Genomic DNA, 11,100 nt, shown 5'->3' with positions numbered 1-11,100 from the left:
CCTGGGCTACAGAGCAAGTTCCAGGAAAGGCTCCAAAGCTACACAGAGAAACCCTGTCTCAAAAAACAAAACAAAACAAAACAAAAATGATGTCTTGAAAAGAACCGAAAATATGCATAAAATGTCAAAATGTTTGCAGATTCGACTCACAGGAATTATATTAAAATAACAGGAAAGATATGATGTTTCATAAATAGATCATCACAGTCCTTACTACAGTGGTGACAGAGTAGAACGAGCATAAAATAAATGACTAGACAATAGTCAAAAGATCCGTGGAGGGGTCAACACGATGGTTCAGGTGGTAAAAGCTCTTACAGGCAAGTCCGACAATCTGATGAGTTTGATCCTGGGGTTCCATGGGTGAGAGGAACAAACTGACCCCCATATTGTCCTTTAAGCTCCACATGCTTGCCATGGCACATGTGTGCCTCACTCCCCACAAGTAAGTGTTAAAAAGAGAAATTTGGGTGAGATTTTAAGTGAGAATAATATTGGCCCAAAGTTAGTGATTCAAATACAAAATGTGGTACTCTTTGGTACTCGTGGTAAGACAATAAGGGCTAACAGACTTACTTACAGATGTGTTGAAATGAAAAGTTGTTCAAGTGAGAAAAGGTAATTGGTGAAGATGACCATAAACTTTAATTTAGGCAGAAAGAAATACCAATATGCTTATGAAAAGTTAAAGATTATTTTTTTTTAAAAAAAAGCAGCCTCACAAATCAAGTAAGAAAGGGAACTAATGTTATTAAGGATGTTGACCTATAGGAAACAGTCTGCAGCAAGATTTGCTAGTTACGCAGAAACAACCAATAGTAAGGACTGGAACTGGTAATCAGGTCATTTCCAAGATGACCAGGTAACCAAAAACTAATCTTTATGTATCCACAACGCTTCTCTCAATAAATAGCCCCCAAACTATGAAAAAAGACCCAAACTGATTAATTTGTGCACGACCAAGAAGCAAATACAAGAAATAATATTTAAGTAGCTCGGCAGAAACTTACCTGAAGAGAAGAAGAGTCGTACGAGATTTTAGGATCTTCATTATTGCCACATACAGCCACAGAAGGATCATCACACAGGAGATCCTGAGGGGGAGCAACCTCTGGTGCCACGTGGAGAAAATTAAATCCCGCTGTAGTCGTAGAATGCGAGGCAACACATAGATTATAAGAATAGGGCAATGTCCCCTCGCTGCAGTTGGGAGGAACCACAGCTTGAGACTTCCAGCTGAGACCAGGCTGAAAGCAGCCCCAGCCAGCTGACCTGGAGGAGCTGCGCAGGCGCAGGGCTATAGCCAGAATCACCGCCAGAAGGAAGAGTACTGAGATCAGGGCCAAGGCCACCACCAGGTAAAACTGAAGCTCACTCTGGGGGTCAGAGGGCAGAGGGTCATCACTGAGGTCTGGCAGGACCTCCTGCAGGCTGTCAGCAAAGATCAAGTGCAGCGTGGCTGTAGCCGAGAGCGGTGGCTGTCCACCATCGCGCACAGCGACCAGAAGGCGCTGCCTCGCAGCGTCCCTGTCGCCCAAGGCACGCGCTGTGCGCACCTCGCCAGTGCGCAGCCCCAGGCTGAAGAGCCCGGGATCGCTGGCCTGCAGCACATGGTATGACAGCCAGGCGTTGTGTCCCGAGTCTGCGTCCACAGCCACCACCTTAGTGACCAGGTATCCGGGTTCGGCGGCGCGCGGTACCATGTCGAAGAGCGCAGAACCGTCGGGCTCGAGCGCGGGGTACAGCACGCGCGGCGCGTTGTCGTTGCGGTCGCCCACCAGCACGCGCATGCTCACGTTGGCGCTGAGCGCGGGCGAGCCCTGGTCGCGCGCCTGCAGAGTCAGCTGGAAGGAGCGCAGCTGCTCGTGGTCGAAGGCGCGCTGAGCGAACACCACTCCGCTGTCCTGGTTCACGGAAACGAAAGAGGATAGTGCCTTTGGCTCTAGGTCGCTGGCTATGATGGAGTAGGAGATGTGACCATTGGATCCCAAATCGGGATCAGAGGCGCTGACTTGAGCGATGGAGGCTCCAGGTGGGTTGTTTTCAGCCACGTGGACCAGGTAGGAGGCCTGGTGGAAAACCGGTGCATTGTCGTTGATGTCTGTGATGTGCACAGTCACACGTGTCTTGGATGAAAGGGATGGCTTGCCACTGTCGGTAGCTGTGATAGTGATGTTGTACTCTGAGGTCTGTTCCCGGTTTAGGGCCCTGTCTATCACCAGCTTGTAATAATTCTTGGAGGTGGGTTGTAATTTGAAGGGAAGTTCTTCCTGAATACGGCATGCCACCAGACCATTTTGTCCAGAATCCTTGTCTCGAACTTTAATGAGGGCTATTACTGTTCCAAGGGCTGAGTCCTCCGGAACTTGGTTAGAAAAGGACATGAATGTCACCTCTGGGGCGTTGTCATTCTCGTCAAGAATTTCAATCTCCACATTACAGTGAGCTGTGTGCACCCCTCCGTCCCTGGCTTCTACACCCAACATGTATCTGCTCTTTTCTTCAAAATCCAGTGTCCCGTTAGTTGTGATAGCTCCAGTATTTGGGTTGAGACTGAAGATGAGGTTAGTACTTGCCGGGCCATTAAGGAAGGCATAGGTGATCTCTCCATTAACACCCTCATCCTGATCTGTGGCTCTCACTTGCAGCACGAAGGTTCCCCGGGGCATGTTTTCATGGAGGCTAGCTTTGTAAATGTCCTGGCTGAACACTGGAGCATTATCATTGGCGTCGGTGACTTTGATCCAGATCTGGGTGGTACTGCTTAGGGGTGGGTCTCCGCCATCGATGGCGGTCAGGATTAAGTGATGGGAGCTCTGATGCTCCCTGTCTAGAAGTTTTTCCAGCAGTAATTCTGGGTATTTACTTCCATCCGGACTTTCCTTCGTTGACAAGGAGAAGTGTGGATTGGGGCTGATAGTGTACATCTTCAGTGAGTTGCCTCCCACGTCTGCATCTCGTGCAGAGTCCAGAGGGAATTTTACTCCTGGTAAGGCAGACTCACAGATCTCCAATTCAATGCTTTTCCCAAAGAAATGTGGTGCATTATCATTAATATCTTGGATGGCAACAATTACGTGGAAAATATTCATCGGGTTTTCAGTAACCGATTCAAATTCTAGTGCACACTCAGGTTTCTTCCCGCAAATCTTCTCTCTGTCTATCCTGCCACTCACCAACAAATCCCCACCCTCTGCACTAACGCTGAAATAATCCTCTGCACTAACTCTCAGGTTTCGAGCTGGCAGTTCCTGGACACTGAGCCCCAGATCCTGGGCGAGGTTCCCCACCAGGGAGCCCTTGGCCAGCTCCTCCGGAATGGAGTAGAGGATAGGCTGGGAGATGGCGCCCCAGAACAAAGGCATCAGAAAGTGAAGCAGTACCTGATTTGCCATCGTTTCAACGCCTCTGGGGTTGCTCTGCCGTTCTGAGCTCGCAGGGAAGCTTCTTTTCGAGGTTTTAAAGAAGACAGTCTGTGCCCTAGATGTTTGTGATTTTAAGGCAGGATTTGTCAGGCGCTTCAAGGGTGCACAGGAGCCGGACGTACGTTCTCATAGGTGCAGGAAAAAGCAGGCAAAGCCCTAGCTGGACCCTGCGGAACAGGGAACCTTTCTCTTCTCTTTGGTCAACAGCGGCGCCTAGAGGTTGTCTTGTAAAACTGCGTATCGTGCAGCTATGTATCCCCAGAGCTCTTGTTTGGACTTTTAATTTGCTTGAAGGAACCAGGTATCCACATTTTCCTTTAGTTTTGTTATTTTCTTGTTTATTATCATTTCATGAATGTTTCATCGTTATTTATTCATATTTTCCACTTCACAAGACGTACTTTTTTCCTTTTTCCAGTTTTGGAGAAAAATGCTACCAATGACTTCACTGTATGGCACTACTAAACTCAGGCCTGACTGTTGTATCCAATAAGTGAGTGCATTTTTACCCTCATTAACCAGTGGACTCTGATCTTTACCTTTCTGCAAGTTTATTGAAGTAACTTCTTTATTTGGTATTTTAATTTCTCTGTGTATTTTATCAATTCAGCAAAACTTTTCAGAGATAGTCTTTGCAAAAGAGAGGAGAGTGTCGCCAGAGATTTTTTAATGCACTGATAGTCTTTGCAAAGCATACTGTTTTCAGTTAAGTACACGGAGCCTGATAGACTATTAAAGGTACCAATGTAGCGTTTGGGGCTTTTATAATGGTGAATCTTGTGTAAGCCACGTTTATTTTTATGAAACAAATTCTTTCTAAATATGCAATACTCTATAGACTGAATTCTTACCGTCAACCAGTTTAATACCATTAATCAATAACATGTTATTGACTGCTAGTAACTCTTGGTGAGACACTGACAGTCTTTAAGCAGTTAATGTTATTATTTACACTTTATTATATTTATTTATTTTGTGTTTAGGTGTATGTGTATATACATGTGCACTCATGTGGAGGTCAGAGGACAATATACTGGAGTTGGTTTTCTCCTTCCATCATGTAGGTTTCCAGGATGGAACTCAGGTTGTCAGGGTTGGAAGCAAGAAGCCTTACTTTTCCTAAGCACTCCATTTTAGAACTTGATCCTGTATTTGGGTAACTCAAATAAGCAAATCCCTTTATTTCTAATGTACCAACAAATCAGATGACAATGTCTTAAATGCCCCTCTTAAATTTCACATGTTAGAACCCCAATATCCCAATCCATGGTATAAAGATGTCTGGAGGCAGGATCTTTAGGAAATGCTTGAGACAGGAGGGCTTTGCCTTTATTGGTGAATCAATGATTGGTTACTGGATTATCATATAAGTGGCTTTTTTTTTTTTGTAAAAATAGCAGTCTCTGAGACACTTGCTTTGTTTTGTCATGTGATGTCCCTGATATGTGATTCCCCTGTCATGTGATGACCCTGAAAGAAAAATCTCCAAGTGGATGCCGAGCAGATGAGAATGCCATGTTCTTGGAGTTCTTAGCTCCCAACAACCAGATAAATAAATCTTTATTTTAAAGATAAATTTCCAAGTCTCAAGTATTTTCTTACAGCAGCAAAAATTAATGGAAAGGTGTCAGCTCACTGATTTATTTTACTGTTTTGAAGTGCTCAAACATCTCCAGTAGAAATGCAACATTATATTTTCCTAAGATCTTCTTCTTCTTTTCTCTACTTCCTGCCTTTATACTCCTCTCCACAAGATTCCATCACATATATAGATCTTGAATGAGAATATAGTTTTATATGCTTACAGATACTGTCTTCAGTCTCTGTTGACTCACACATTTCTTTCTTTTTTTTTTTTTAATATTTATTATGTATACAGCATGTATGACTGCAGGTCAGAAGAGGGCACCAGATCTCATTACAGATGGTTTGAGCTCCATGTGGTTGCTGGAATTGAATCAGGGCCTCTGGAAGAACAGTCAGTGCTCTTAACCTCTGAGCCATCTCTCCAGCCCAACTCACACATTTCAGTTATATTTTCTAACATATTAGGGGAAAATTTGTTCCTTGAGATGCAATAAAGTACATTTTGTTTCATTTTTGGATAACCCTCTTTTGTAGCTATAGGAGTAAAATAATTTCATAGATTTGAGAACGGATCCACAACTTTGATCAGAGAAAGTTCCAGAACACACTCAGGATTCCCATTTCACTGTTGTAATGGATGGTCTGGGGGATCTCTTGCAGAAACAGAGAAATATTTTCCTGCTAGTTTGAAATAATATTTTTGTGTTGGCATATATTCATTGTATGTGAAACTGGGTTTCACAGGTCACTTTTATACAAACATATATTGTACACTGGGCATATGCGCCTGTACCCCACCCCATAGCCTCCTTTTTCTCTCCACTTCCCTCCTGCTAGTCCACTTTTCCTAGCAGTTTCACTTTTACTTTTACTCCACACACACACACACACACACACACACACACACACACACACCATTTTATGTATCTCTATAAAACTTAGGATCCACGAATGAGAGAAGACATGGTATTTGTCATTCTGAGATTGACTTAATTATCTTAATATTAATTAATGAAACTTAATTATCTACAGTTGGATTCAATCTCCTGCAAATAACAAAGCTTCATTTTTCTTTATGGCTGAAAAATTCCATTGTGTATACATATATATCACATTTTCTTTATTCATTCCTCTATTGATAGACATCTAGGTTACTTAGTCAGTGTGAACAATTTTGCAATTAACATTGATGTGCAAGTATCTCTGTGATATGTTGAATTAAAGTGCTTTGGGTAAATATCCAGAAATAATACAGCTACATCCCAGGTTTAAAAAAAATCTTAAAGGGTGATAAATGCCATGACTCATAGTGGTTTAGGTGAATGAGCTTTCCACCTTTAGACACAAAGATGAAATCAACACAAACAGGCACATATACATTTTAGGCACAAGGGTTTAATCATCTGACTAATCTCTACTTTTCCTGTTGAGACAGTTTTTGCTAAGTTGCCCAGGTTGGTCTTGAACTCAAGGCTTGAGTGATCTCACCTCCATAGTTTCTAGGTAGCTGCAACTACAAGCATACTGCTATACCAGTTTCCTTCATTTCTTATTCTATGAGTTTATGTCCTTGAGATGTAAAGACTGGCCACGTGGTGGTAGCACATGCCTTCAATCTCAGCACTGTGGAGGCAAAGGTAGGAGGATTTTTGTGAGTTCAAGCCCAGCCTGGTCTACAAAGTGAGTTCCAGGACAGCCAGAGCTGTTACATAGAGAAACCCTGTCTCAAAAAACAAAACAAAACAAACAAATAATGTAAAGACTGGTGTGACTTGGGAAGGTTCAGAAAAGATTTTCTGAGAGCATAAAATACTTTGTATGTATCCTTTCCCGCCACTCGTTTGTGTCATTCCGGGCAGGACAGTGGGCAGGAGTGACAAAGTTCAAACCACTGGGGTTCATAGTGTGAGAGGGCAGGCTGAGGTACAGCTCAGGAGTCCAGCAGATGATCAACATGTGCCAAGATCATGGGTTCTACCCCAGCCATTGAACCATGAGAATGAAATTGTGAAAGACCCATCTGTCACAGGTGTATGGGCCACTTTTGGATCAACTACAAGGCTTTTCTCTCTTTGTGGCTACTCAAGGACATAGGTAGAAGGAGCGACTGTCATTTCAAAGGGTAAGGGAGAGAGCTGGAATTCTCACAATCGCTCTTAGAGTTGCCTCCGGAAGTTACTACTTCCAATTAGCTACTGCCAATACAACGTACTAGCTACCTCGGCCCACTCAGCCATAACAAGGCCGGGAAGTACAACTTCCTCACAGGCAAGTGGGACACAGGTAGGGGAAACAGAGTGTACAATTTCATTGTTGCTGTATTTCTCAAATAAATGTGTCTTAAGGTTTTATACCACACCGGCATGGATGTTCATAACACTCAAAGAAATAAACTCACCTCAAGCAGGTTGGGGCCTTCTTTGGTTTCAAGTAAATCTTGAGATGTTATAAGAGGCTCGCTTTTCCCACAGCTCTCCTGGCTGATGAGCGTGTCTGCGTAGTTGGGCTGCGGGAAGATCAGGTGACTCTTCCTAGAGCCTGCGGTGAGGGAAACTTCCTGGGAATAGGTCTGCAGGAAAGCTTGCACCCCATCCAGACCCACAAAGTGAGAGGCTGGTATGCCAGCCAATCCATTTCCTGAAGCCTGGAGCAGGCGCGATGAGTGCCAGCGCCGCAGCCTGAGGGCCAGCAGCACGATGACAAAGGCCAGGAAGATACAGGAGACCACGGCCACCGCCACCACCAGGTAGAGCGTGAGGTCTGAATCTTTGGGGTTAGCAGGGGCGTGGATGCTTTCCAGGTCCCCCAGGATGTCAGGAATGCTGTCAGCCACTGCTACGGTGAGTGTGACCGTGGCGGAGAGAGGAGGCTGGCCGTGGTCCTGCACAGACACCACCAGGCTCTGCTTGAGGGCATCTCTGTCCAGCAGGGCCCGCGCGGTGCGTACTTCACCCGTGTGCAGCCCCACTGAGAAGAGCCCTGGCTCGCTGGCCTTGAGCAGGCGGTAGGACAGCCAGGCATTCTGTCCTGAGTCTTTGTCCACCGCCACCACTTTGGTCACGAGGTATCCAGGATCTGCAGAGCGGGGCGCCAACTCAACACCAGTGGAGCCATCTACTGGGAGGGCGGGGTAAAGGATTTCAGGCATGTTGTCATTCTGGTCCAGCACAAACAGACTCAGTGTCGTGTTACTGCTGAGTGGAGGGTTCCCGCTGTCGCTAGCTGTCACCTGCAACTGCAGGTCTCTAAATTGCTCATAATCAAAGGAGCAAAGGGCATACAGGACACCGGTATTGGAGTTGATGGAGACGTAGGATGACAGTGGCACCCCCTGAAGCGTGTCCTCAGCCAGCGAGTACGTGATTTGTGCGTTCTTGTCCGTGTCCGGGTCTAGTGCTGTAACGGAGAAGATGGAGGCTCCCCTAGGATTGTTTTCTGGAATATAGGCTGAATAGGAGGCGTGTGTGAAGGTAGGAGGGTTGTCGTTGATGTCTGATACATGCAGAGTGATATGAGTTTCGGTGGACAGCGGTGGGTTCCCCCCATCGGTGGCTCTTAGACTGATATTGTATTGAGACACCTGTTCACGATCCAGAGATTTGGCTGTCACTAAGCGGTAGTATTGGTCTATTGATTTTTCTAGAGTAAAAGGCAGGTTTCCTCGGACAAAAACCGTGACGTGCCCATTCTGGCCAGAATCTCGGTCATGCACATTGATAAGAGCGATTTCTCTTCCGGCAGGGGCTTCTTCTGGACTGAGCCCGCGAGGGAAGTGACTGAAACTTCTGGGGCATTGTCATTCACATCCAGAACCGTGACAAGAATCTTGGCTCTTGAAAAAAGACCTGGTCCATCTTGTGCTTCAATTTTGATTTCATAGAACACAGCATCCTCATAATCGAGACTTTTTAATATTGATATATCTCCGGTCACTGAATTGAGATGGAAAACCTGAGCAATTTTCCCAGGCATTTTATCTAGAATATAGGACACTTGAGCGTTGAATCCCTCATCAGGATCAGTGGCATTCACTGTGATCAGTCGGGTGCCTACCGGCACATTTTCCAGAACACTGACATGGTACTCTGGCTTAGTAAACACAGGTGGGTTGTCATTTGCATCCAAGACTATCACCTTGATGCACAACTTGCCGGTGTGGACAGGGTCTCCACCGTCAGAGGCAATGAGATCAAGCTGATGAACTGCCTTTTTCTCACGATCTAAGGCTCGCTCCAGCACTAGCTCTGGGTACTTGGCGTCATCGGTGACACTGTTCACAGCCAAGGAGAAGTAGTCATTGGGGCTGAGCTTATAGTTCTGCAGAGAGTTCATACCCACATCTGGGTCAAATGCAGTTTTAAGTGGAAATTGAGTTCCAGGAACTGTTAATTCACCAATTTTTATTTCCAATTCCTCCGTTGGAAAACTAGGTGCATTATCATTAATATCGCTGATCTCGACTTCTACCTCAAATATTTTAAGCTTATCCTCCACAAGGATGTTAAAGCTCACCAGGCAGGGCGTGCTCTGGGCGCACAGCTCCTCCCGGTCTATCCTCCCTGCGGTGACCAAGCTGCCGCTTCGCAGGTTCAGAGAGAAAAGCTGCGACCTACCTCTGGAGACGATGCGGACCCCGCGCTCTGCCAGCTCGCGGGGCTCCAGCCCCAGGTCCTTGGAGATGTTGCCCACGAAGGAGCCTTTGTCCAGCTCCTCTGCACGAGTAGCGGATCTGCCTGACGCCAGCCGCACACAGCGTCCCCAGGAGCGCGCACAGCAAAGCCAGGGCTCCGGCGGTTCCTGGTCCCAGGCGGATCATTTCCTTTCTTGTTTATTTTCCCCTCTGAATTCCCACGATGGGTGCCAGTCTTACACCCTCAAGGAGTTAATTCTTTCATGGACTTAATTCACACACCACAGAGCTGGTTGACGATGTGGTGAGCTTGGTAGCAGCTTCTCTCTTCTCAGACTCTTCTTGGCGTTTCTTTGCAGCAGGGAAATGGTGGGCTGCGCTTCAGCGTCGTCTTTTCTTCTTGTATGGTCAACAGCGACACCCAGAGGCCTAATCGTTCACTGCACACTCCCAGGTAAACCCAAGTTACCCTTTGTTCTGAACTTCTTCAGTCTGTTTCATTGGAGGCATGACTAGTACTGATTTCACATAACTGAACAGATATTTGTTAAAGGATGTGGCTTCAAGTTATCTTTCTTTGGGATGCCTCACTCTAACCTTAACTCCACCAATATTGCTTTAAGTGTGATTGCCGTCTCCCAAAGGTTCAGTTTAATACCTACACAGAAACATCAGCATACTTACGGATTGTAATTCTTGAAGTTGGTATTTGATACCCTGACATATTAGTTTTAATAATTTTCACTTAACTGATTCATCAAACACATGATTTGGGTGTCAGACATTTTTTTTTTTTTAAAAAAAGATTTAATGTGGAATATATAGACACAACCAGTTCTGTCACAGAGTTTACGAGGGTGGAAAACCACTTGGGACTTATCATACACTGAAATAACTACCACACCGAGAGAGGCCGAGGAGGATGGGAAGGTCTACAACCTGGCTGTGGAGTTTAGAGAAGGCCTTATTGAGAAGCATGAGAAGAGTGGGCCAGGGGAAAGGCTTGGGTGTGAGAGAAATTACAGACCTCAGGCTACAGAAGACATTCACCTTGCCCAAGTGCAGAGGTCTGGTGGCGCACGCCTTTAATCCTGGCACTTGAGAGGCAGAGGAGGGCGGACCTCTGTGAGTTTGAGGGCAGCCTGGTCTACAGAGTGAGTTACAGGCCAGCTAGGGTTACACAGTAAGGTCTTGTCTCAAAACAAAACAAATAGAAATGAAATTTAAAAAATGTCATTTTAATCATGATGCACTGCATATATGTCCATAAGGTATTTATTCTTAGAGTTACTACCTCTTTAAAAGGAACTCTGTTTTTAATTTTTTCTGTTCATACTTTATTATTTACTTAAAAGTAAAGATATCATGACACACTATTCCAAAGTGAATTTGGATTTTATCTCATAGAGACTTATGCTGTACTAACAGACACATGGAATACACTGCCCCCAATTTTCT

The 11,100-nt window shown here is 45.3% G+C and overlaps 2 protein-coding genes across 2 annotated transcripts; both read right to left on the bottom strand.

Moving 5' to 3' along the window:
- Window positions 1–62: 62 nt before the first annotated feature.
- Window positions 63–4,434, bottom strand: LOC114687153 (protocadherin gamma-B1-like). The gene has a single exon (XM_028861850.2). It carries the CDS (start codon window positions 3,393–3,395, stop codon window positions 987–989), a length of 2,409 nt encoding a protein of 802 aa, XP_028717683.1. The 5' UTR covers window positions 3,396–4,434; the 3' UTR covers window positions 63–986.
- A 2,275-nt stretch (window positions 4,435–6,709) lies between these two features.
- LOC114687151 (protocadherin gamma-A3-like) lies at window positions 6,710–10,772 on the bottom strand. The gene is given in 3 exon segments (XM_028861849.2): window positions 6,710–8,741; window positions 8,744–9,729; window positions 9,731–10,772. Coding segments are annotated over 3 exon segments (2,433 nt in total). The 5' UTR covers window positions 9,829–10,772; the 3' UTR covers window positions 6,710–7,392.
- Window positions 10,773–11,100: the final 328 nt, after the last annotated feature.

This window comes from Peromyscus leucopus, chromosome 19 (genome assembly GCF_004664715.2).
Source record: "Peromyscus leucopus breed LL Stock chromosome 19, UCI_PerLeu_2.1, whole genome shotgun sequence".
Lineage (NCBI taxonomy): Eukaryota > Metazoa > Chordata > Mammalia > Rodentia > Cricetidae > Peromyscus > Peromyscus leucopus.
This window is presented reverse-complemented; position numbering and strand designations above follow the sequence as displayed.

Bases quoted from the DNA above. Each gene is read 5' to 3' on its own strand.
- LOC114687153 (XM_028861850.2), bottom strand. From the start codon at position 3,395: ATGGCAAATCAGGTACTGCTTCACTTTCTGATGCCTTTGTTCTGGGGC.